General features: G+C 44.5%; 5 protein-coding genes across 14 annotated transcripts in view; all 5 read right to left on the reverse strand.

Annotated features, from left to right (window-relative positions):
• The window catches only part of LOC107264568 (cadherin-87A), a 36,341-nt gene extending 29,406 nt beyond the window's left edge, over nucleotides 1–6,935 (reverse strand). For both annotated transcript variants that reach the window (XM_025081818.1, XM_015732971.2), the window contains exon 1: nucleotides 6,282–6,935. In XM_025081818.1, the coding sequence (XP_024937586.1) occupies nucleotides 6,282–6,316 (35 nt within the window). In that variant the 5' untranslated portion in view covers nucleotides 6,317–6,935. The remainder of the gene's footprint in view (nucleotides 1–6,281) is intronic.
• Nucleotides 6,936–7,157: 222 nt separating this feature from the next.
• Nucleotides 7,158–11,507, reverse strand: LOC107264567 (histone H2A.V). Its single transcript, XM_015732970.2, has 5 exons — nucleotides 11,360–11,507; nucleotides 11,137–11,214; nucleotides 9,545–9,658; nucleotides 8,937–9,066; nucleotides 7,158–8,854 (listed from the first exon to the last, which is right to left on the reverse strand). The coding sequence occupies exons 1-5, from the start codon at nucleotides 11,360–11,362 to the stop codon at nucleotides 8,793–8,795; spliced, it is 387 nt and encodes a 128-aa protein (XP_015588456.1). The 5' UTR covers nucleotides 11,363–11,507; the 3' UTR covers nucleotides 7,158–8,792.
• A 265-nt stretch (nucleotides 11,508–11,772) lies between these two features.
• Nucleotides 11,773–14,982, reverse strand: LOC107264566 (SPARC). Its single transcript, XM_015732969.2, has 6 exons — nucleotides 14,845–14,982; nucleotides 13,304–13,380; nucleotides 13,015–13,236; nucleotides 12,668–12,889; nucleotides 12,224–12,574; nucleotides 11,773–12,144 (listed from the first exon to the last, which is right to left on the reverse strand). The coding sequence occupies exons 2-6, from the start codon at nucleotides 13,370–13,372 to the stop codon at nucleotides 12,091–12,093; spliced, it is 918 nt and encodes a 305-aa protein (XP_015588455.1). The 5' UTR covers nucleotides 13,373–13,380; nucleotides 14,845–14,982; the 3' UTR covers nucleotides 11,773–12,090.
• A 383-nt stretch (nucleotides 14,983–15,365) lies between these two features.
• LOC107264565 (ras GTPase-activating protein-binding protein 2) lies at nucleotides 15,366–21,224 on the reverse strand. 5 transcript variants are annotated; one of them, XM_015732967.2, is made up of 8 exons: nucleotides 21,008–21,224; nucleotides 19,885–20,118; nucleotides 19,627–19,810; nucleotides 19,162–19,542; nucleotides 18,661–19,083; nucleotides 18,343–18,583; nucleotides 17,706–18,134; nucleotides 15,366–17,627 (listed from the first exon to the last, which is right to left on the reverse strand). In XM_015732967.2, exons 2-8 carry the CDS (start codon nucleotides 19,980–19,982, stop codon nucleotides 17,476–17,478), a joined length of 1,908 nt encoding a protein of 635 aa, XP_015588453.1. In that variant the 5' UTR covers nucleotides 19,983–20,118; nucleotides 21,008–21,224; the 3' UTR covers nucleotides 15,366–17,475. The 5 variants fall into 5 exon arrangements, with proteins under 5 accessions (XP_015588453.1, XP_015588454.1, XP_015588449.1 ...); XM_015732968.2 differs by having other exon boundaries at nucleotides 18,397–18,583; nucleotides 19,885–20,122; XM_015732963.2 differs by having other exon boundaries at nucleotides 19,885–20,122.
• A 972-nt stretch (nucleotides 21,225–22,196) lies between these two features.
• Nucleotides 22,197–24,371, reverse strand: part of LOC107264557 (RNA-binding protein squid) — a 12,961-nt gene continuing 10,786 nt past the window's right edge. For 2 of the 5 annotated variants that reach the window (XM_015732942.2, XM_015732943.2), the window contains 2 exons: nucleotides 23,621–23,736; nucleotides 23,076–23,178 (listed from right to left, as the gene is read on the reverse strand). In XM_015732942.2, coding sequence (XP_015588428.1) covers nucleotides 23,669–23,736 — 68 coding nt within the window. In that variant the 3' untranslated portion in view covers nucleotides 23,076–23,178; nucleotides 23,621–23,668. Of the gene's footprint in view, nucleotides 23,179–23,620; nucleotides 23,737–24,371 lie in introns of all 5 variants that reach the window. The other 3 variants (XM_015732940.2, XM_015732939.2, XM_015732941.2) reach the window with 2 other exon arrangements.

Raw genomic sequence — 24,371 nt, forward strand, 5'->3', positions numbered from 1 at the left:
GAGAGAGAGAGAGAGAGAGAGAGAGAGAGAGAGAGAGAGAGAGAGAGAGAGAGAGAGAGAGAGAGAGAGAGGCAGCTGCCACGTTTCACCTTCAGGTCGACGTCCACGTCTGCGTCCAGGAGCGACTTCCTGCGTATCCGAAAGCCCTTTAACAAATTTCCCTAGAGAAAGCTCGCGGCTAACGCGCTTCCCGCTTCCGACGGCAGCAGAAATGAAATATTTGCTTACAAACTTCATGCCGGTGGATCGTGTTTCCCTTGGCTTTTCTCTACTCCGACGTCCACATGGGCCCCTACGGATCCACGGATAGTCAGGCGCATCCACAGGCGAACGACGTTTCCCACTCTGCTAGCGTTTCTCTTCATATTCTTCTTCCACTTCTACTTTTCCCCACACTGACAGCTACCTCTTCGTGCTTTTATTACTCCACCACTACTCTTGCCGCTCCTGCCTCTAGTTCTCTTATACTTCATACTCTTCCTACTCTTGCTACTCCTGCTACTCAGGCGACCGTTAATACCGTTCCGAGAATTCATAGTGAAGCCTCAAACGCTTAACAGGAGCAAATAAGGATTTGAGTGACTCGGCGCTAACGCCACTTTCTCACCCTGCGCCTGCGAGAGGAGCACAGATCGGACTTACGATTACGAGGAAACGTTAGGACTCCGGATAATCCAGCCAGAGGGGATTGCGATATGGGGTATTCTCTCTTCTTCTTGTTCTTCCTTCTCTATCTATCTATCTATCTTCGTCTCTCTCGCGAAGTCTGACAAAATGTATTATACTTTATAATCGATAACCAAAACCTGAAAAACTTCTCGTTTCCCAATTTGCGAGAAATGAAATTCATCCCCGGGGATGCGAAAACCAAGACGTTACTTGGGAACATCCGAACGGAAGTGCCGTTCTCCCGTGACGACGTTGACCACCGGAAGACGTCAGGGACGACCCTCGTAATTAAGTTTAGACCCTCGTCTACGAGAATACGCGTCCAGATTTCACGATTTCCCACTCGTCCGTGGATCGAAATGAAATCTCGCACACCCGGTATGTGTCCATACACGCGCCGAGCTGGGAGCAACGACTATAATGCCGTGTTAAATTTCAATTGGCACCGTTTCATAAAAAAACCCCTAGTTCCGTAATCGCCAAAAGAGACTAGGGTTTCTACCCTTAGGGACTTCAGTCATTTTTCTTCCGCTTCCGTTTCCTACCCTCCACGTGTACTTTGTCAGGCTTTCTTTTACGAAGACACATCGAGCCCGGCTAAGTGCTCCATTAGCCGGGAGCCGATTAAAATCCACGTCCCCCCTCTCCCCCTCCCTACCACAGCTGTAGCAGGCAGGGACAGTAAATTCGTAGCCACGTGGTAAATGCCTTCCAAGGGATGCTGAACTGCCGAGCGCACGGGTGAAATAGTGGTGATGGAAGGACCCCTAACGCTATTTCGCAAGTCTTCTATAGGCCCGAACTAGCCAACCGGACGAGCAACCTCAGACAGGAGAAAACCGACTGGAATTCTCCATGTAGCATTTGCCTCTAACTTTCAGCTTGCAGCTCGTAGTAGATAAACCGGTCCAGAGCGACGTCCTCTCCATGGCGAATAGCCGCCAGTACAAGTTCCCAGCTGGTCGGTGGGGGGGGAGGAGTATGCATTTTTTAAATTCCTCCTTGGCAAATGATACCGAATCGATAATCCGATAGAGATTTCCACAATGTTTATGCCCTTCGACAGAGAATACGCGCACGCAGCAGGTAGCGCAGGCGCGCAGAAACGATACAGATCGTTTCAGGGAACAAAGGAATTTCCAACTGGGGACGACTGGGAGCTGCTGTTTCGATTATTTCGATGGAGGTAAAACTTGCATAGACAGTGCGAGGAAGGGTGGCAGCCGTGAAGGGTGGAGGTACTAGGCACAGGGTTCCCTTGACGGCATCCGGATCCTTCGGGATCCACGAAAGTCCGTTTGCGGGCGCCGGTATTGGTCGTTTGGCAGGGCTGACGTACTTGGTGCGTGGATCGCGTTCGTGTAAACAGGGATTTCTCGGAAGGGTGGATTAGGGGAGCACGCAGACGCGGCTACGCCTCCGTCTCTCCTTGCCTAACCCGAGTCGTGTAAGCAAGTCGAGCGAAATGGGCGAGAAAACCGAGCGACTAACTGATACAAGTAATACGCAGTAAGGTTCAAGGAGACAGAAGGGGCGAAAGAGGATTGGAGGACGAGGGGCGCGCATCTTCCGTCGCTTAACGCTAAACAAACGTACCAGTTTAAATTTCATTAGGGCGATTACGTGCGGTAAGCCTTAATCCCTCTGCAGCCCAGCACCCAGCAACAGCCGTACAAACCATCCGAACCAGTACCCAGGATCCACCATCTAGGATCTCTACCAAGGACCAAGGCGTTTTCACGGAATGTCCCAGGAAGCTATCACCGTCTACATCTAGCCCCATCCCTAAGGAATTATAACCTCTGTCTCGCTCACGGATTACGCCTAAGGGTTTCCCAGAGTCTCCAGGTATCCAGCAACCCGGCCAAATTGCGATACTTTGTCACGCCACGCGTTACAGCCTCCGCATTATTATATTCCCATCAGCCGACCGCCGCCGCAGCCCTTCTCTAACTTTGCCCTCCCTCCCCCAGCATCGCTCCTTCAACATTTCGCCATCCTACCAGGAGACACAGGCAACCCGCGCTGTCTGGAGTCTACTGCACAGCCCATTTTACCTACCTACCCATCTAGGCTCTATTGAACCCTCTGACTCCTGGAAAACAAACCAGACCAGGAACTCAGCTTGCACGTCCCGATAGTATAGAAACCCAAATGGTATTTTGGAAGCTACCCAATTCTGAGATTGCTTCAGGACACTGGGTCTCCTGGATCTCTTCCTCCTCTTCCTCCTCCGTCGCGCTTCTCTAGGTCAGCTTTAGGCGCGAAGAACAAAATTCGAACCTGATCCATTTGTCCCTCTCACCCGTGACAAGCTCCTATCGGACGCACGGATGAATGATACCGGCAGGCAAAGAAAAGGAGCAGGCAGAAGGTAAGCGAGAGGGATGTGCCTTGAGGGAAAAAAGGTAGCGTGGTTGGACTCCGAAGACGGGAAGAAAGACGCCGAGGGGCTTCGGGGTAGGGGACGCGTGACATATCGCAAGCTCGTCTTGCAGTCTTTTGTCCTGGTCGGAAGAGTCGGACGAGTCGGCTGACTAGGCGTGTTCGTCCCATACTCATGCATATAGGGATTTGATATTCTACGAGCAGTATAACACACGAGCCACTCACACCCACCAGCACGTAAACTCATATATTTCTAAAGCGCTCGTGTATCCTATACGAGAGAGTGAGGGACCTGTATAAATGATCACGTATGCGACCAACAGAAAATAAATACATGGGTACGAGCGCAAAGGCACGTAACCCTGTGTATACGAGAGGTGACATATACATATATACATTATATGTATACTGGGTACATTGTGTCCCCACGTGATTAGACGGAATTCGCGTGTAAGTAACATATACGTATAAGCCACTGTGCCAGCCTCACAGAGACAGGAATTCGCGAGGAAATCGAGAGACACGTGAGAGCTCCTATCTCGTTTCGGCAAGCCCTTGCGGCCTAAAAAGGGTCGAGCCCAGCGTAGCGCGCGTGTTACAGCCACGCGAAACACTCTCGCCGGTCGTCGAGGGGGAACAGGAAACACGAAGAACGTGGAACGTGGAGCTGCGGTTCCTTTTCACGGGACGAAAGTCAGCCCGAGCTAATTTCCCAGATCGCCCGGAGCTTCGGGTTGTCGAGTGAAAATGCGGCAATTCGACTACGGGCGATTCGACTACTTGGCACGTGTCCTTTGAATCAGCCGGTAGAATCCCTGGTTCACGTGAGGGAAGCGCGGAGCGACGTTCCGTTGCCGGAAGAAAAAGGGAGCTGCGCGGTGTTCGCGATGTAGTTTCAAATAATTCGGAACTTCGTAACGCGTAGGGATACGTGAGACGTCGGGTCACGTGACATGGAGATTTATATTAAGGTGTGTACGTCGAAAGGATTGGCCGAACTTTCGTTTCGCATGTAATTTCACGGCGTCGCCGTCGCGGCGTCTCGGGAATAAAATACAAGGAGAGACGGTTGATTATGGCGCGTAAGAGTGTGAGAGGCTTCTGGGTATTTCGTGGGGATCGGCGACGTCAGGGAGGAAAAAACTACGAGAGAGAAATCATTCCGTTTCGTAAGTCGCAGGTACACATCAGAGCTGCCGGCATTGTTTAGCGAGAGAAGGGAGACTAATTAGTGAGTAAAGCCTTTCGCAGGCAGGCACAGAGGAAGAGGGCTGGCCGAGGATGGTGGGGCGGTGGTGGTGAGGGTGAGGGAGGGTGTACGGTGAAAGAGTACGAGGGCAAGAAGAGGGATGCTGGGCTCTGCGGTGGACCGAGGATGGGCACTCGAGAGTGCAGAGAAATGCCGGTTGCCGAGAGCGAGAGAGACAGTCTCGTTTTCCAGGGACGCGGCGAACGAGGAGGAAAGGCGCCGGTGTCGTCGGGACGCTGGGAAAAAAGAAAGGCACGAGACGTCCTAAGAAGAGGCGAAAAAGAGGCTTGTAGCTGAAAGGAGCCGAGTGAGAGAAATGAGGGAGAGAGAAAGAAGAAGCTAGACCCTGTTAATCCAACCTAACCATAACGTAGTTGTGGATAACGGCTTCATTAATCGATTTGGTACCAGTGGTACAGATCGATGGAGCGTCGCGTATCGATGCACTGGATGAAATAAGACGCGTCGCGACGCTGTCGGAATATTTTCGTTCAGCACGGAAGTCCCGTAAAACGTTACAATGTGGCTTGTTGGGTGAACGCGACTGTGTTACTAGATTAGTAGTGGTTACACGGTCATGGCTCTTGACTGGGTGGCTGACTGGATGACTGGATGACTGGATGACTGGATGACTGGCCCTCACGAACCGCGATATGTTATAGAGTATGGAGAGGAAGGGATAACGGTGCCGTTAACTCGAAGGCCCGTCCGATTCTAGCTGCGAGATCCTCCGCGTCCATGGACGCCTCTTTTTTTAAATTCCGAAAAACTAGGAAATCCTGTCGCGTCCTTTCCCATCCTACGGGACGTTATCGTAGCGGAATTTACAATGATTTGTAGTTACTGCATCGTACAGTTCTATCCGTCAGTGAATATATATATATATATATATCTACGCACATCACAGGTTGCCGGCCAAGGCGAACCCAACGCCCGAGTAGCATCACTACGTGTATACCTACGTGCTGCATACGCCACACGAAGCGGAATGGTCGATGACCCAGACCCAGGCGACGCTAACGGATCGTACACAGGTGAATACCAGCGACTGGATTTTGCCATCCTGAATGATGCTCCAAGTATCTTATACTCAAGTCGCCTAGTAACCGCTATTCATACCGTCCACTATGGGATCTTCAGAGGCACCAGGTCCTTCATTCTTCATTACGTTTTTTTTTAAAAGGAATTCCATCTAGTGTCAAGGATGACATGTTCTGATGACTGAGAATTTATTTTAGACTATGAAAAAAAATGGTGGTACGCGTTTCCGCTGTGGTTATGTTTGTACAACACGCATAGTCATGTAGTATACGGCGCGTGTGAATTTCAGGAAAATTATTCGTGGTTCCGATTTGCAGAACGCGTTAATATTGCTACCCACAAGACAGAGTCGGTAGAATGAAATAAAATGGGCGAGAGTCGATTTTTACTTAAGATACCAGGTAGAAATCTTTTGTCCTGAGAAACTCTGTTCTCAAAGACGAAGGTTACGCAATATGCGCGAGCGTAACTGGAGAAAACGTTTGGGCGGCTTATAAAATCTACACGCGATCAGAATTATATACTCTGTTCCGTTATGGGTTTTAGTCTCAAGATGGTTTTAAATCGTTAAGCTAAATCTTGAAAATCCTTAAGCTATAAAATGCATACAGTTATCCCGCGTATTTTCAAGTTTCTCTGGACAATCGCAAATTCCTACAGGATAAAAGACAAGCCTCTGCACAATGTACTACATGGTATAGACTTTCACCACGGCGACTACTACCGGCTGTACTGACGCTGACGTGCAGACGACCTTGCGCTCCGAATACCAAACGTATACTAGCATAAAGAAGAAAATCGTGTACTATCCTAGGTGATAATTAATCAGAGATGATAACAGTGCACAGAATCTCGAAAACTGAGAGAATAATAATACCAGGTACATTCCGATCGCTCGGACTCCGTTAGATAAACAAGATGCTGTTTGACTTACCTGAAAGGAGCGGCTCTCCACGTTCTAGACTTCATTCTCCTGCCAGCTGCTTTTCCTCAAGCCAAGCCCCAAGACACTACTCCGCAACAGCCGTCTTCATGGCACAAGACACTCGCAAAAAAACAATCACAGAATCGCGACGCTGTGGATAGCGGGTTTGTTCCGAAAACAAAAGAAAATCGTGTGGCCCGTTCGGAATTAGGTTTGACAAGAGCTTGGATCGGTATCGCGTACGCGGATGGCTCGTAAACAAGAGAAGGAAGTCAACACGAGACCGCTATTATCCCTACTGACGAGTACGTGGGAAATAATTAATTGTCTAGATTGTCCTGAGGGTTGTCACCGGGAACGTTCCCAGTGTCAGGAATCACGCCGAGAGTCAGACACAGTTCATCAAGTCTTTTTTTTTTTAACGAGACCGCGATTATCACTTCCTGTCGTGTATATCTCGATAAGGGATGGTTGTGGATGTTTTGTGTACAGTTAAAAAACGCCCCGGCTGCCAGAACGAGTCCGCGAACGCGTCGAACACCCGACGCTTCGACTCGTGAAAGGCTACTGGCGACTGGTACTTGGACGCCGAGTAGGGAGACTGGTAAGCTGGGGAGCCGCTGCTGCATCGTGCATGTTGCTTCTCACTTGGATTCTCTTCTTCTCTCTTTCCCGCGAATGCCTCAGTCGAGAATGGTGGAGTGACACCCCACCCTTATGAGAAAAAGCACCAAGGATGCGGTGGGGGATGACGTGGTGGTAGGGGAAAATAGGATTCTGTGTTTATGGATAATTCCGCGATGAGGCAGCACCTCGGCGAGTGCTACAGAAAATAAATGACTCGGACTGAAGTGAACTACTCTGGCTTCGTCTTAAAGCAACATGTCTCAATAGTAAAATTTACCTTTATTATGAAAATGAACGTTTTACATATGGCTGGTGTGTCATACGTGTTTTTATTTTATATTACGGTGTCAATTACCGTCGACAGTGGAAATTACGCTAAATTACTAATGTAACAATAAATCGTACGAATAATAAAAATGAAGATTGGTAAAGAACAAGACTGTGAGATGTCGGCGAAGAAACTTGCAAAGTCCTATTATTTTTGCTTCTTTTTCCTTTTTAACTCTTCCTTTTACATAATAGGAGCTCATTTGCTTCCCATCATTCACACGATCGTAATAGGATCCTCGCGTTGCTTTCTTTTTTTCCTCTAACCTTATACCTTTCTTTTTCTTAAAGCATAACAAAGACAGTCGAGTACTCGCTACTTGGCTTATTGGTTTAATTTTGAATAAGTATGCGTACAGCCATTTCGACCTTGTCTGAATAAAAAGCTTTCAGCTTGAAGCCACTTTCGGTCCTGCAATTTCGATTCTTAACAATCAATAACATAGGCTAGCATTCCATATTTCCAATAAAATCAAACACAGGTACACGTAGTGAGTCGTTTACAAGCATCGTGACAAGCAGAACCGAAAGAAAACACTTGTGACCCGGAAATCAAGAATTGCAGGACCTAACTTTAAAAGCAAATTGGATCCCACGCGTAAAATTAAAATAAAATGTTTAATGTTCAGATATAGTCCAAAATTAAAATTGACAAAAGAAATCACGAAATCAAAAAAACGAACTATCCGAAGTCACAGAGCTTTTTATTCACCCACAGTTACCTTTCACTTTAGTGAGAAGATCCCGAGTATTTAACGACAAGAAGGAAGTACTTGCGTTTTAAGTTTTATCGTCTGCTCGCTAAGTCATTAACAAAGTCTTCAACATGATGGAGTGTTATTCGACCGAGAGACAAACGGGCGCAAGTCCACGAGAACGTCAAAAAGCAATCCTATTCATTTCACTCGAGATTGTCAAAGGCTCTTGAAGCTCTGTACGCGTTATCGGTGCGGAAAGGACTGCGCGAACGATCCAATCGGATCATCTCGAAAAGGCATACGAGGTGACAAAAGGAATAAACGAACGAGAACGCCAAATTCTAGAAGCACCAACGACGCGCGCTCGGCAAAAAAGCTATACCGGTCTCACTATTCCCTTTTTTTCTATTTCTTTTATCTTAAATACTCACAAGATGCCTAAACAAACTTCATACACGAAATGGTACTATAACGGCTTCAATGGACTTGAGCGAGCCATGCTACAACACATCGCCCGCCATTTTAACCCATTGGCGACTGGCATGCTATGTATTCGAAATATTTTTTAAAATTGTAAATTACTTCGCCCCCTACCCCCTTGCCGATTACGTCTCGAACATTCGTTCCTTTTTCGTTAACCTTCATTACCTATATTAAATTATATCAATATTTGTTTTATTTATATATATATATATGTTTATGTATATATATATTTATATATATCACGCCTGTCCCTCCATCGATATAGTAACGTAGGTACACTTTGTTAACAGTCACTCTTTCTTGCTTCTTCTTGCTCTTCCTATATTCTTATCACCTTCGTTTTACTTGCCTTGGAAATCTTCTCTTATCCAAATCAGACGCTAAATTATGCTGGCTTTTGAGAGCCCTTCTTGCCGATCAACGATTTGTGGATATGTGGGATGACACCTGAAATAAATAAATTGAGAATGTAATGTTTTAACCCGCTAGGTGAAGTAGATAAATAATATATGTATATATTTATTTATACCTCCTCCAGCAATGGTTGCCTTGATAAGACTATCCAATTCCTCGTCACCACGAATGGCTAGCTGTAAGTGCCTAGGTGTGATACGTTTTACCTTCAAGTCCTTTGATGCATTCCCCGCCAATTCCAATACCTAATAAATAAATGAAAGAGGTCATTAAATAAGCTCCAGTCTCCTGGTAAATAATTCAAGGCACGAACACCGCAATCTGAAGCAGTCTGAATAATTGAAGAGAGACCAGTGTATCCATAAATTAGACTCCGCTATAAGTATCAGCAAGATGATGCTATTATGCGGGAAAATTGAATTAACAGCCGAACGCTGCAGGGATCGTTATAGAGCATCATTACAAAGGCAGTGACAATAACATGAGTTAGCAATGAGTTTTGAAAGGGACGGCACGTTAACCGGTTCATCCGAGAAACCCGAGGGGAGATATCTCGTTCTCTCTTTCTCGCATGCATTAGCTACGGGCATTAGGGCAATTGGCGGGAAAAGATAGCCATTCCTTTCTCTGGGCGAAAGTGTCGCCGCCAAGCGGCTTTCAATTAATCCAATCCGTATTTTGTCTTTATTTTTCTCTCTTGTTCGCGCTCGCACTGTCACTCACCTCAGCCGTGAGGTATTCCAAGATAGCGGCGCTATAGACGGCCGCCGTGGCACCGACGCGTCCGTGGCTGGTAGTTCTGTTCTTGAGATGCCTGTGAATTCTGCCCACAGGAAACTGAAATCATGAAATAACCAAAAATCAAATATGCGTGTCTACTTTTGTCCTGGGGCAGTCTCGTAGGACTGCCGTCGATAGTGGTGCAGATTTGAAATAATGTTTTTGGAAAAGGATTGTCAGGCGGGAGAGATAGTGCCGTCCCAAAAATATTGAGCGTGCCCAGCGTCAGCAGCTTTTCACTAAAGAAATATCGAACGACGCGCGATGATAAGGCTTTTCGTAACGTAACATTCTTGGATTGCACTGAGTTTTTAAAAACTTTTTATAGGTGTTACACCAGTAGCCCAAACAAAATACCGATTATTTGGGGAAACTCTGATGTCGCTTGACCCAGTGGCACGAGGAGCTTTTCTCTCTACACTTTTATTGCCACAGATATCGAACGGTTCGGAATTATTCGGTTTTCCCGAGCTTTCCATAGCTTGCACCACCTATTTGCTTTTCATTACTGCACGATTCGTAATTTTCGGTTAGAATTTGTATTATGAAAATCTTGCGCGTCCTAGTGATCTCTTACTACGAGTATCTACGTTTCAAGGTTCCGTCCGTGGCAACGGCAACTCTCTTGCTAAAAATATTATCCTCTTCTCTGTCAGTCGAGTACTTTGGAAAGATCTTTATTAATTTTCAAGAGAACTTATGCTTTTTTTACAATTACTTCGACGCGGTGAACTAATATACAAGACTTAGCAATGTTTCTTGACAGGCTCGCGAGAAATGGAATCTGATACGTATAGCCAAAGTTGTGTCTGCTTTGAATTGTGAATATTGGCCGAAAGTTAGTATATCCTTTGCGTTTGAGTTTGACAAATTTCTGTTTTGAGAGTCTAGTCTGCTTTCGACACAATTTCATTGATCGCCCAGAGAGACATACGATTCAAAACAGTAGCGTACATGATAGCCACACATTATCGTGTAACGGTTTTGCACTGGGGTCAGTTATAATTTTTTGTATAAAAAGAACGAGAAAAACATTGTGTATACGCGTTTGAAGTAATTCATTGATTCTCGTCGAGTTTACTTAGAGATTTAAGAAAATCAAAAAGATCATCGGGTGAAATAGAATAAAAGAAAAATAAGTAAAGGGGAGGGGGTCATCAAGCAAACGGTCCAACTCGTTGTTTGAAAACATTCGAGACTATTCGCGCGGAGTCTGTTCAATTTAAAAAATATTCCGTCACAAATGACGATTTTCATCAACGACAATTTTCAAAGCCAAATAACGAGCATGTCTAACTACTCGAAAATGTTACAACGAACAAAGAACTCTTGGAGAAGGAAAAAAATACGTTAACAACATTCGAGGTGAAAACGTCCAAGAGCTTTTCGCGCCAACCGCCAGTTTAACCTGCAAATTCCAAGTGAAAGCGAGAGATTTCATCTCGTCGAAGTATTTAAAAATAATCCAAGAGAAATGAGAAACGTGATACAGAGGATATCTGCGTGAGACACTGTCGAGACGCGTAAAAACTCACCTGCAAGCCAGCCCTCGCCGAACGGGAGACCGCCTTTGCCTTCGCCTTCCCAGAGTCCTTGCCCGCCTTTCCGCCAGCCTGTGCACATACGAAAATCACGGTTAATTTGCGAGTTACGCACACGAAACTTCACCAGCAGATAGCTGAGATATCCTAGATTCCATGGCTGTGCACGAAAATCACGGATGGCCAAAGTATCCGCCAGAAACTCGCGGATACTCACCATTATGCCAGGAGAGTCACTACGGTTCGTTACACGACAGACCTACGGAGCACAGACGACGCCGTCTAAGCGTGGTCCCGCCAAACGCGCTTGGCGCTGCAGTCACATCCCGCGGTCGAATCACGTGACCCCGGTCGACCAATCAGAGAGGCTCAACTGGCAGCTTGCACGACCTCTTGCGGCACCGAGTATTTCTCCCTCCATTTTTGCTATTCGTTTTCCTGACTGGCGGCCATCATGAACCCCGACTTAGACCTTTTGTACACCAGCCAACAGATGGTATCGCACGCGCCACGTTGCTGCGGAATTACAGGGACGCGAAGCTACCATGCGTCGCGATGGTAAGCAAGTTAGAAAAAAGGTTGAAGATTGCGTGACGCCACATTGCGTCGAAGAAACAATTAAGACCCGCATATGGTGGATGTTTGCTTTTTTATTTTTCATTTAGTCGGTGTAAAAATACTTAGTCCCCGAGAAAATAGAAAACTCGAGGACCCTTTCGGATAGGATATCGATTACAATGGCAGTTGCTGGTTACTCTTTATTTAAGAGGCAGCCGGTTAAGTTTTTCTCATATAAAAGACAAATCGGTGCGTCGACCCAAGATGAGAGTTATACTAAATAAGGGAGTAGAAAGGGTTTTGGCGCCGTATGGCTTAAATGGCTTAACTATAAGACTATACATCGTAATAAAGAAGACTATGGGTCAGACACGTCCTTCTTCTCCAGGATTAAGAATCACCGACCGCTTCCGCTATTTCACCACACTTATCGTCCAGATCATCCTGACAAACATAAATTGTATATATAACCGTTCTAAGAATATAAACATCTCTTATCGCACATAACAATGTTTACACTAACCTCGTCAAGCTGAAGACACTTTCCCCATTCTTTCAGTGTGATCTTGTGGTTGTTGTCCAAGTCACAAGAATCTAAGAAAGGAGCGATACAATGTTCTAAAGCCATCAGAGGAGCTCTGATGGGGAACAACTCGTGCCTGGAGACTGTTCTATCATGTGGATGACCGTCCAGGTCGCACCACTTCCAGATGGCTGCATTGGTCCAGCGTAAAGTCAAATTAGTCTCAGCTTCACGCTGCATCTTCAAGTAATGAGATGAGAGCTCCTGACGGTCAGCAAGATCACGCATGATATTGAAGAGCCAGTCTCGCATGCGTCTTGGGAAATCGGCCATATCTGTTTCGGCACAAGCCTAAGACGTAACATGAAACTAATTCAGCATTTTTCATAATTTTCATAAACAGCCCTAAGCAATGTTCAAAACGACAGAATACAAAACCCGTACAGGCATCTGACGACAGGCACCATAGTACTCAATGTGCACGTGACTGTAATCAGCATTGGTACACCTAGGATCACCAGTTTCGCAGAAGCAACGTGTCTGGTAGACCTCGCAATCGCTTTCGAAGGTCTCGTTGTAATTGGTGCAGACCTTACGGCGAGGATCCTGTTCCTTGCCGCAGCTTTCTACGCAAACGCATTCGGCAGTGCCCAGGTCATCATTAGCCTGCAAGTATTATATAGGATTACACTAGAGTCACACTGCACATATATATATACACACACACACACACAGGGGTAGCTACCCCGTTTACAAATAGACGATAGGATCTCTACTATACGGGAACAGACCTTGCAAATACGACCCGCACCGCAGTGCTTGTCGACGCATGGATCGATGCGGACAGCTTCGTTCGCTCCAACTTCGTTGCTGGCCTCTCCGCTCTCCTCCTTAACAGCCTCAGCTTCGTCAGCCTCCTCGACAATCTCGTCAGCCTCCAGGATATTCATTACCTCATCCTGAACGTTGGACTCGGTGGTGGTCGTAGTGCGACGACGATGTTTCCTTCGTCTCTGAAAATATAAAAATAATGAGTACCGAATTGACTCAGAGTCTCGAGATCCTGGATCCTTGACCTACCTCTCCGGATACGTCCACGGTGAGCAGCGTCACCAGGAGCACCATGGCCAGCATCCACTGCAGGCGCATTCTGATCTCTGCGACAGGATATACATATACACTATTAATAATATAACACTCTGCTATCTATCGTCTATAGTCTGTACTCTTAACATTATTCCTGGTATCGTCCACTAGAGTTATTACACATAATTGTGATGACATAAGAACAGACTGTTCTCAATTGACAAAAAGCATTCGATGTCTTCTGTGATGCTTGCATCATAAGACGATGACGAGATGAAGCGACCTCAACACTCTATACTATTCATTTCCATAAAGACATACACCAAAACAAATAAACTATATACCATGTCATATATATTAATGTATGCCCCAATATCTTAGGTCACCGTGATTACTGATAGCTGATCCTAATAAATGAGCTAGTTTCGAGAAACCGACGCGATAACCCAATTCTTCGTCATTTTCAGATGACGGTGTCATTGGTAGAATTAAAAAAGAATAATATTAATATAACAATTATCTTTTTCCAAGTTCGCCTGTAATCACAGCATGCAGGACCAGCTGCAGAGATACGCATATATGTACGAGTGTATGTGCATCCCTGGAATTCTGTTTCATGGCGCAAGCCATATAGATATACATATATACACACGTCATCCCTTCCAAGGAGGCAGCAGGGACTCCGGTCACCAGACAATAAAGCCGTACGCTCACGAGCGAAACTATCGCGTCGCTCAGAACTCCCGACGAGCGTTCTGCGTTCATGCGTTCCCATTTCCAGCTTCGAGTTCCATGAACCACGTCCCACGTGCCATAATATCGCCTCGCGTAATAATACAATTTATATTACGCCGGCATAAGAACATCACGCCCCAACCACTTGGTACTCGTTCCAGTTTATCGTATCGGCAACGAGACTATATTTTTATCGCTTGATTCTCGTTCCCGTCTATCCGACTGTGTCTGAGGCTCTCTTACAACTCTGAGAAACGCGTAACGGTCATTTAGAAAATCTTGGGAGCATGCCTTTCTGTCCGTGAGAAATATTCTCGGCAATCTAAGATGAAACTGGACCAACTCGAAATCTAATAAAAGGAGAACGTCTAATCTGAATAATAAGATGCAGTCGTGAATGAATTAGGGGCGAAATCTTTTTTTATATATTAAAAAAATTGTTTTAAAAAAGAAGCTTTACAACCGTTTCATATAATTTCAAGAATGTTTTCATAATTTTAATTCTTCACATTTTCGCTATTACCTACGCGACTAAGTGAAGACAAAAGAATCTGTCTTGATGTAAATTTTCATGTAATTCAAAGCGAAGTCTGATACGCTTCCTTTTCATAGTAAGTCAACACTTTGTGGGAATGAAATAACGCACAGCCAAATGACTTGGATTGCAATTCACTCGAGTTTCATTCGTTAACTAATACGTTTTCCTCTCTTCTGTGATGCTGATAAATTTTTTAAAGAACAATTTTCAATTCTAATTCTACTATTTCACAGTGTCCTAGTTTATAAAGAAAAATACGTACCTGACGCGAATCTACAGACAACTTGAACCTCAGTAAGAGACAAGGAAGCCGTCCGAATCCACAGCAGGATCTACGACCAAACGACTTACTGTCTCAGCTTGTACTGACTAAGGCTATGCGTCCTACCAAGAGCGCAATGGCAATCATTTTCAGATGACCTCATCATCTCGTCCTACACCCCCGTATATGATGATGGCTATTCCGTGCGTGAGCTTGCTATCGCGCTGTTTTTTTAATTCATTTTTTCTTCCGCCTTCCCCTTCTCCCATGAATCTGCCAGATTGCGCAATGAAGCTGAAATGAAGTCTGGAGAAGCGTAGGGATACTAGCTGTCCTGGAGACGAACCGGAAGAGAACGTTGCTACGTGGAAGGGAGTGCATAACGCGAGTTGCGGATGCCGCGGAGTCGTGACGACGGATTTGGACGTGTGAATGAGTGACGACGAATAAAAGAAAGAATATTGTTTTTGTCATTTCAGTTTTAAACAGCCATTTACGATAAAAAAGAAAGCACCGACCAATTGGTAGTAAGGTAGGTATATTATACTAAATGCAAAAAGTTACAATACCTCTGACGTTTCTTGGTATTTCTTCTTCTTTGTATCATTTTCCTTTTTTTTTTTTTTAACATTATTTTATCGCAGTAACGTTGTCCACGGTTGTACACACAAACTGATCCAACGGACCAAAATAAAAATGTATGCTACAAAAATTCACAACTTAATTACGCCGACCTCTATGTTAATCATTATAATTATTTGTGGTTTCCTTTTATAATTACTTAAAAAGAAAAACATTCACACTAAAAATTTGCAGAGCTCGTGTTTAGTAACAGGTGGTTTCGCGTGGCAAGGACTGAATTACTCTGCTCGGTATAATTTGTTTTTCATCTTTCTCGTTTTGTGTGACTCTCCTTTAGAGGCTGCGAATTTGCGAGATCTAAGAAAATCATTGTTTCAGGAAGAAAATCGAGCGCCACTAAATACACAGCTGAGCACGCAAGACACTCCTGACGCTAAAACACTTTTCACAATTGACGCTTCTCACTCTCAAAGAGAAAGAACAGACAGGTAGTACGGGTAGGTAGAAAGAAGAAATTCTTCGAGAAAATCTTAGGACGATAATAGGTGAATAAGGATAATGGCCGAACTTTCCCTGTTCTGTTTTTTTTTGGATTCCAGTTTTATCCAATCGTTTGTCTATTTTGTTTCAGTGAGGAAGATCAAATTCATTTATTTCTATTATCCTAACAAGATCCTCGATGATTCTGGATATCTACAGCCGGATAATTGTCCGTGGAATCCATGTAGAATGATTTCCAAAATAAAATAAAAAAATAAAAAAAATACCTTTTTCGCAACAGATACTGAATATAATCAGCACGTGTATTTCTAGAATGGGACGCGTGTCCGTGTATAATAGAAGAGTAAATTTCAAAGGAATTTTCGAAAACAATAAATTTTGATTCGAAGCAGGATAAAGTTTACCTTTATCCTTGCTAAAAATTGAGAAACTGGGAAATAGAGAGGAACATTACAAGATTTAGAAGTTGGAACGGCGAGACCAGCTGAAGTCTGAAGTTTGCTCCAGTAATTAATACCGTCGTTTGACGACATAACCAGTATCGTCCGTCGAAACTTTGTCTTTTTAATCTTTCTTATTTTCTCTTTCCTCCTTGTGTATAATCTTATGAACTTCACTTTCTCGACCAACTATCACCTACATTTGCGCCGACTCTACGTGTTATGGTAATCCATAGTAGTAATTCAAAAGTTCGTGATTACGACGACACCAGTTCATCAAGACAGTTGTTGGTATTTCTCTCGTTAAGTTCATCCGTGTGAAATACGAAGTTGAAATTAGTACCCCCTTTGGGCATATTCTGTTTCGTGTCATTTGTCCTGAATCTGAGGAAAGTGGGTGTAGTTGGAGTTGGGGGGCAGGAAGTAGCGCGTGACACCCTCGAATCTTGACACCCCCTTTAACGTTTACGAATTTTATGCTTTGTTACTTATTAATCGTTTGCTTCAGTTTTCATTATTCTTTCCTGTCTTTTCTACCCCTCAAAAAGCACTAAATTTTTGTTTTATTATGTTTTGCTTCTCTTCCTCGTTCTTGATCTCCCCTGCATATCTATCCAAGGTCGCGAACACTTTCACTGACTGGCTGGAAGGGAATGTTGAAGATGAGACCCGGGGCCTTAGTTAGTCCTTGCGCCACAATCAGGCCTGCCACGTAGTTCACGTTATTCTCGACGATGCTGAGCGTCGCTCCTTATGTCTGATTCTGTCTGGCACGCAGCGCGATCCCAGTGGAAGCTGCAGGAACCTCGTGAACGTAGTTCTGGGACACTAATCGAATTCACCGAGGGCTCTACGCGGAGAGGCATATCGTCCATATCGACGAGACGTATCGCGAGACACTCTGAAGATCCTCTCCTAGGAGAGCTCGGGACGAGCACGATCTGATGGAATCGCATTCGCACTTTTGAGCTTTTAGTCCTTTCGGTTGTGAGCTTCTTAAGAAGCAATCGTAAGAGGCGTAGCGATGTCTAAGACGCTTCTTGGACTTCATATTCGGGATGTACAGCGGGAAGGAAGGGGCTGGGGTAGGTTTACGCGGCCACGACGATTAGCGCCGATTCTGGTAGCTTGGATTGCTGGGGTTTCCTGGTTGTCTCATGCCGCCGCCAGTTCTGCCCCCGTCGCCGCCACGTGAAAATCCACCACGTCCGCCCCTGGCTCCGTGTTGTCCACCGCCTCTCATCACACCACCCGGACCACCTGTATCGACGGAATTCCAGTAGGATCAATAAGACGCTCCCAGACTGAAAAGTAAATAGAGATGACTAAGAGACTCACCAGGTCCACGCTGTGGTTGCTGCTGCTGTTGTTGCTGTTGTCCTCCCATTGCTCGAATGTTACCGTCACCAGCTGTCCTTCTGTCTCCTTCGAGTGACATCCTGGGTCTGGTTTTCTTCTCCTCTACGTTCAGTTTCTGTCCGGACTGATCAGGATAGTAAATGGGCGGACCTTGCAACACCTTAGACACGACCTGTTGATCCTCGAAAGTGATGAACCCATAGTTTGGCACTCTCGTTGTCGTGGTCGCGCCCTGAGGACCCTTGGACCTTTCGTTCTGCTTGCTGTGTATGCGTAACTCTGCTACTTTCCCGTATCGCTCAAACAGGATGCGAAGATCGCTCTCCGATGCGTGGTGAGGTAAATTGCCCAAAAAGAGCTGGTGCGCGTCCCCATACTGTCCAGATCGTCCTCCACGACGTTCGCCATCTACAGAATTAACCGAACACTATCAATTCACATAATTTATAAGAGCATCACATAGGATAACCGAAAAAATACCAAAACAAATACGGTACTTTGGATAGGTGACATCCCGTGACAACGCACGCAACCAATCCGCAGTATTGTACTCGAAATGGTAAAAGGATTAGGAAACGACATAGGGGGGATTATTCATGTTGCAAGTTATAATCACCCCAGCCATTGTCATCGGAAGGAAAGGGGGGGCGTGGGGGACCCCTCCCCATACCTCGTTGCACTGGGCCACCCCTCGGGGCCCGTTGTTGCTGCTGATGTTGTTGTGGTTGCTGATTTCCACCCACTCTGTGAGCCTGTTGCTGACCTCCGCTAACGTTACTCGTGGATGATAGGATAGGTCCGCTATTGGCTGGATGAAGTGGCGACCGTTCATCTAATCGGAGGTCTCTTATGGGCGGCTGAAAATATTGAAGTATTGTAACTAATCAATACTCACGTACAAAATGGCCGAATATCCTGATGATAAAATATTTACTGGGGACATGGATAATTTTGGTGCCTGAGGACTTGTGGCGCCCGTGGCACTGGGAAAGGATTTGACCAAGTTGGCATATGTCTTGGCACCACTACTATTAGTATTCGTTATCGGCAGAGGCTGTTCCGGCTCTGCTTCTGGTGCCGAAGGTGCAAATGGGTCTGCTTTCACTTGTTCCTGAGACTCCTCAGCCTGTGGCTGAGTCTCCTCGTCGACTTGCTGCTGCTGATCGGCAGTAGCGTCCGATTCAGTTTCCTGGGAGAACGATTCCTGTGTTGTGTTTTCGGCGATATATGAATGAGAGTGCTGCTGCTGTTGTTGTTGCTGTGGTTGTGGCGGAAGTGGTTGCTGCTGCTGCTGACTAATCAATGGTGTTTCTTCGTGAACCGAACCGTTGATCACTGGCTGCATTACCGGATGCACCTAAATCCTCCAACTCATATTGTCCCGTCCTAACGAGAAGTTATGCTGCATGCGTGATACATTTTTTGTTATGCTTACGGGCTGTTGAGGTTGTGGTGCGTGATAGAAGACATGTTGCTGTTGCTGTTGAATTTGAGGTTGTTGGTTGGGAATGAGAGCTGGTTGGGGAGTCTGATGCTCACTGGTCGAGGTATTCAACGAAATCTGCTGACCTTGATTCTGCTGCTCGTCCTCCTCGGTTTCCGAACGACCACCTTCCTCAGCTTCCCTTTCGCCGACGTCACTTACACCACTCTCGACACCTTCAACGTCCGCTTCCTCCTCGTCCGGGAACACCAGATCTTGATAGCGAAAAATGTCGTTGTGCACGTAGTACTTTTTTGGCTCCTGTGTTCCCAATACAAACGTTTGAGTAAAGCGTCTCATAGGCTGACCGGCATTAGACAGTTCTCCTGTCACCTAAACACAGGGAGAATGATGGCTAAGAAGTTAGATTTACAATAAAAGAACCAAACATTCTGATAAGATGACGAAGCTTCATACCTGTACGACAACCCCATTACCAAGCGTAGCTTGCGAATCAACTTGACTAATCTTGGCATGACAGTCCCTGAAGTTCAACTGTTGTATCTTTTGATGGATTTGCTTTTGTCCAATTGCAGGGTTTATGTCTCTATTAGGTGCATCAAGCCCTCCATGAACAAAGGATGAATTGGCGTTGTAAAACCTGTATGGAACAATTATTATTCAACTATTGAATCTCATAATGCATTCTCAGCATTACTAGGTGCCGATACATACCTATGCAGGTGAGCCGGAGCCTTATTCAGCAAAGTATAGTACTGTCGGACGAACTCACGACCGACACACTGTGGTGCGGGGGATGCCTCCATGACCATTTCCTGTCTCACTGCTTATATTTTCCTTTTCTCCTTAAATAATGTGTCAGTACTTATGCCTGTTAATACTTCTTACGCTAAGGTCGTTACCCGGACAACGTGATTGAGGCGAAGGATCGTGAAATTATTAAGGCAGCTATCTGAAACAAACAATAAAAGATAAAATGTATTTTCAAAATGTCCTTCATAATGACGTTAGCTGTGAAACGTAAAACGTCCCGTTCAAGGTGAGCGAAAAGCATGTGTACTTTGAAAGAGCAATCATAAAATTTAAGTCATCATTTTTAGAATCTAATACTTAAAAGTGAATCTGAAAGATATCTTCAAAAAATTGTAATCATCCTCATGGGCCAACAATCAGATATGAAGTAGTATGGGAATGAGGTACGACAGATTTCTTGAATCGGTGAAATCTACAAAGCACTCTACAGAGCACAAAGGAATTTCAGCGCGTGTGCGGCATCACACCACCGAAAAATTTCAAAGCACCACGCCGTTTCCTACAGCAAGACTCGAAGAATCTAGCAAGGATCATCCATCTGAGATTGCAAGGATCTCAAAGGTCTTGAAGCAGCCATAAGAAAAATCAGCGGGTCTCAAAGTCAGGACAAAAGAAAACCTCGCGCGACAGCCCAAGACAAGGCCAGACGAGACACAGTATAGTTCGACTTGGTAGGATCAGGAAAGACTTGAGCCAAGAGTGAGGGGGGGTACCGGGCCACACGGGGCAAGCATGGCGATTTTTCCTGAGCGGACGCGATAGCGTGAAAATCCCCAGAATCGTCAAAACGCCGTCGATAATCAGACAAGAAAATCGAACAGAAATCGAACCGGCGTCACTGTGCGCCTCAGGTTGCCAAAGAGAGGCTAGTTTGGGTTTGCTGGGGATGATTCGCGTGTAGCACGCCAAATCGTAGAAACCGCGAAGGTCTCGCGGGCCTATCTCTTCACCGTTCTGGTACGTTCCTCCCATGCAGTCCCACGGAAAGCATCCCGTGGCCCGCTCTCGCGAGGTGCACACTCACCCCTCGGAAGATTATTGCACGACGCGATGCACTCGGGTTACTGGGAACGTGAAAAGCCGGGGAGAATCGGGAACTCGCGCAAGCAATAACAGTTCACAATAATGTTAATTATAAAAACAGTTCTGTTTCTTCGGAGCACCGTGGTGTCAGTCAGCACATAGATCCTGCACTGAGGAGCCGGTTGCACGCAAAACAGCGACCTCCTCGTGCTGCCATCAACTAAACCAGAACCGTGGAGTTTCGCCACCTGGCGGTATACGCCTCAATCTCATTTAAGCTGACTTAAGCTTCGTTTTCATTGAATCACATCATGCGATGCGTCATATTTTGAGAAAGACTTGAGTTTCGAGGCTTATGTCCAATTTACTGTCTGCATTTTCATCGTACTGGATTTACCACATAAGTAGATTAACCAATTACGTTCGTGTATTCTTCTCAAATATTGCACATGATTGGTTAATACTACTTAAATCTTGCACGATGTAAATGTAAATAAAATAGAACTTTATCTTAAAACAGGAAGAACTATCCTCGTCCACTTTACCCAATGTCGGGTTTGGTAAAATAAAAAGAGAATTACTACGTTTGCTATCTCTGTTCTGAGATGCTAAAAACGCGAGCAATTGGATCTGTACAATTTCATAGATATAAATAATTATTAGGATCCCTAGTGGCATTTGGTCGAGATAACTTTAAGGCTACGCGCAAACACAAATGCCTGATGAAGCCATTTTAAAAGTCTCAAACCCACACATCGTGTTAGTCTGGTTCGAGTCTAGCCATGATTTTAATCGTGCAGGAGGTCGATTGTGTAACTCAAATGTAGTGAAAATACGAAAAATGAATGGCTGTTAGCCAATCGCGTGTTAGGTTTAAAAGAAGGCAAGCACAGCGGTTGGCTAACGGCTATTCACTTTACGTATTTTCACTACATTTGAGTTACACAATCGATCCCCAGATCCTGTGCATTCATGATTTGCATTTTCCCAGCGAACAATATTTTCCGAGATGGCTGCATCGGGTTTTCCGGTCAGTTTAGCCAAAAATTACAACATAAGAAATGTATCAACTATTTGGATGAATATACACATTTTTCAAATACACTAATCTTACCCGTCGATGTTTCTGCTGTTTCCCTTATCAAAGTAAAGGCTGTTGGGTAACTGAACGAAAAAGGAAACACGTTGAATTGTATTATGTACACAAAATGAATTTATTTAATCCTATTATTCTTACCAATAAGGAAGCAATAATCTTTTTACCACATTTCATACCTCACGTAATCATTATAAACAGTTTAGCATCTGTTTTTTTTTCTTAGTTTAAACGTATTCGTGTAAAAAGTACATTGCCTGCTTACTTCGCTATAGTATAGTAGGTAATTCATCTTTAAGTTTAGTTATAGACAAAATTAAAATAATCTTTATTGTTAAAAATGGTGGACATGGTTGCTTGCAACGATGTCTCGCGGTTGAACGAGAGAATTCCCACTTTCTCTACTATTTTCCATTTCGATCACTTTCTTTCATCCTCGGTCCATCCTTGTGTAGAGATCGCCAATAATAAATTCGCTTCGTTGCGCGCTAACGTGCTTACCATTAATTTGCGAACGACACGTTCCAAGGGGGGGAAAAAAATTAATAACGATTATCTCAGAGTGTGTCAGGAAACTCCTACACGCGCAATGAATCGTATTCATTATTGTAAATACATGATAAATACGATGACAGTGGCGCGAAATACAAAACGACGAATATATGAGGCGCGTACGAGTGAAAACGAGAAAAAAAGAGAACAAACGAATAGGGCGGGAAGAGAGATAAAAGAGAGAGAGAGAAAGAGAGAGAGAGAAAAAATAGTAAAGGAATATAAACATATCGAAAATTTTTATACAAAAGGAAACACGCATGATGAAAGAAAGTGACTTGACATATATGTATATATATATATGCTCTTCTAATGCATATCGGCGGCTCCTTCAAATACGGTCGAGGGTATGGAGAAGATAAACGCAAAAATGATTAACTATTGCTGCTTCTGTTGTTGTGATTCTTGATGACTGTTTTTGTTCTGCGGCGGTTGTCTGCGTTCTTGCGGTGGTTCGTGTTGTTGGTGGCGGGTTTTAATGGAATGATGATTCGTCGAGTTATGAGATTTATAGGGCAGGAAACCTGAAAAAGTCAAATAAATCTGATATCTACTAAAAGGGAGACAAATGCAGAATACATAATCTTTCATCATCGTTCGTCCTCGTCGTTATCGTCAGTTTTTTGTGTATGCATAAAGTCATAATAAAATTTATACAAATAAAAAGAAAAGCAATGAATTACGAACAGCGCGCCGAACGAAGCAATAATTTCAATCGAGATTACTGGGTATTGAAAAGGAAGACGCCGACGCAGCTCTTTCCGATAGGAAAAGGTGAAAGGTCTCTTTATATTTCTTTTTTTTTTTTCATTCTCTTCTCACTGTTGTCTCGTTGGACCGGTGAGTCAACAAGACATGAGAAGACGAGTGAGTCAGACTCGACAGAATTGAACGGGACAAAAGGTGATCAGTTGAGAAAGTGTGAAATTAGGATTAGGGGGTTACGGGATGATTAAGGACACTCACCAGCGGTTACAATGCGAATTGCATCGCGGTCGCAAATAAGGATTCCCATTAATAGGGTTGGTGCCTTTGGTTCTGGCGACCACCACCCCTCTGCTTGCCGCCGTAGCCTGAGCCTCCTGAAACACACCCATGCCGTACCGTTAGTCCAATTGTCTGGACATCACCCTAGCTCCTTCTCCACCGATAATAATAATAATGTATACAACGAGAATCCAAATGAGAATTCAATCCAAAGTTCAGATAGTCAAAAATAAGATACGTCAACAATCCACCGAAGAGAATAAATGTGTCGTCTTCGTTATAATAAACTCTACCACACGCACACTCTCTAATGAGAACTATATATATATATGTATGTATGTATGTATTTATATATATATATATATATTGCATAAACACGTAATCAGAACAAAACTATAAGGTAATCAGAGAAAACAAAATTATAGTACAAAGATATGAGAGAAGGCTAGCACGGTAATATAATAAAAGACTACAGAAAAAATCTACATAGAGGCTACAGGCTAAGGTTGTAAGCTGTAGGCTGTGTTCCAATTCCTAACATTTTTTCTTTTTTCAATTTTTCCACCCCATGACATTTCTTGATCGCGTTACCCCAACACGCGATTATTCGTATAGGTACACAGCGCCATGCGATTAGCGCGCCATGTTTTTCTTTTCTGGCATCCTTAAAGAAGAGAATTAAGTTAATATTTAATCTTTTTAAGCCCCAGTGATACGGCCGAGTGGGTGG

This window comes from Cephus cinctus, unplaced genomic scaffold, assembly GCF_000341935.2.
Source record: "Cephus cinctus unplaced genomic scaffold, Ccin1 Ccin1_scaffold0173, whole genome shotgun sequence".
Lineage (NCBI taxonomy): Eukaryota > Metazoa > Arthropoda > Insecta > Hymenoptera > Cephidae > Cephus > Cephus cinctus.

What these genes read in the sequence shown, in the direction of transcription:
- LOC107264567 (XM_015732970.2), bottom strand. An exon ending in CGGCGAGGGCTGGCTTGCAG is followed by an intron (nt 9,659 to 11,136) that starts GTGAGTTTTTAC and finishes TCATGATTTCAG; the next exon opens with TTTCCTGTGGGCAGAATTCA. An exon ending in TGGAATACCTCACGGCTGAG is followed by an intron (nt 9,067 to 9,544) that starts GTGAGTGACAGT and finishes TTTATTTATTAG; the next exon opens with GTATTGGAATTGGCGGGGAA.
- LOC107264566 (XM_015732969.2), bottom strand. Translation starts at nt 13,372, where the DNA reads ATGCGCCTGCAGTGGATGCTGGCCATGGTGCTCCTGGTGACGCTGCTC. An exon ending in GTGCCTGTCGTCAGATGCCT is followed by an intron (nt 12,575 to 12,667) that starts GTACGGGTTTTG and finishes GTTACGTCTTAG; the next exon opens with GCTTGTGCCGAAACAGATAT. An exon ending in AGTGTCTTCAGCTTGACGAG is followed by an intron (nt 12,145 to 12,223) that starts GTTAGTGTAAAC and finishes TATGTTTGTCAG; the next exon opens with GATGATCTGGACGATAAGTG.
- LOC107264565 (XM_015732967.2), bottom strand. Translation starts at nt 19,982, where the DNA reads ATGGTCATGGAGGCATCCCCCGCACCACAGTGTGTCGGTCGTGAGTTC. An exon ending in GCTCCGGCTCACCTGCATAG is followed by an intron (nt 19,811 to 19,884) that starts GTATGTATCGGC and finishes TGTTCCATACAG; the next exon opens with GTTTTACAACGCCAATTCAT. An exon ending in GTAATGGGGTTGTCGTACAG is followed by an intron (nt 19,543 to 19,626) that starts GTATGAAGCTTC and finishes CCCTGTGTTTAG; the next exon opens with GTGACAGGAGAACTGTCTAA.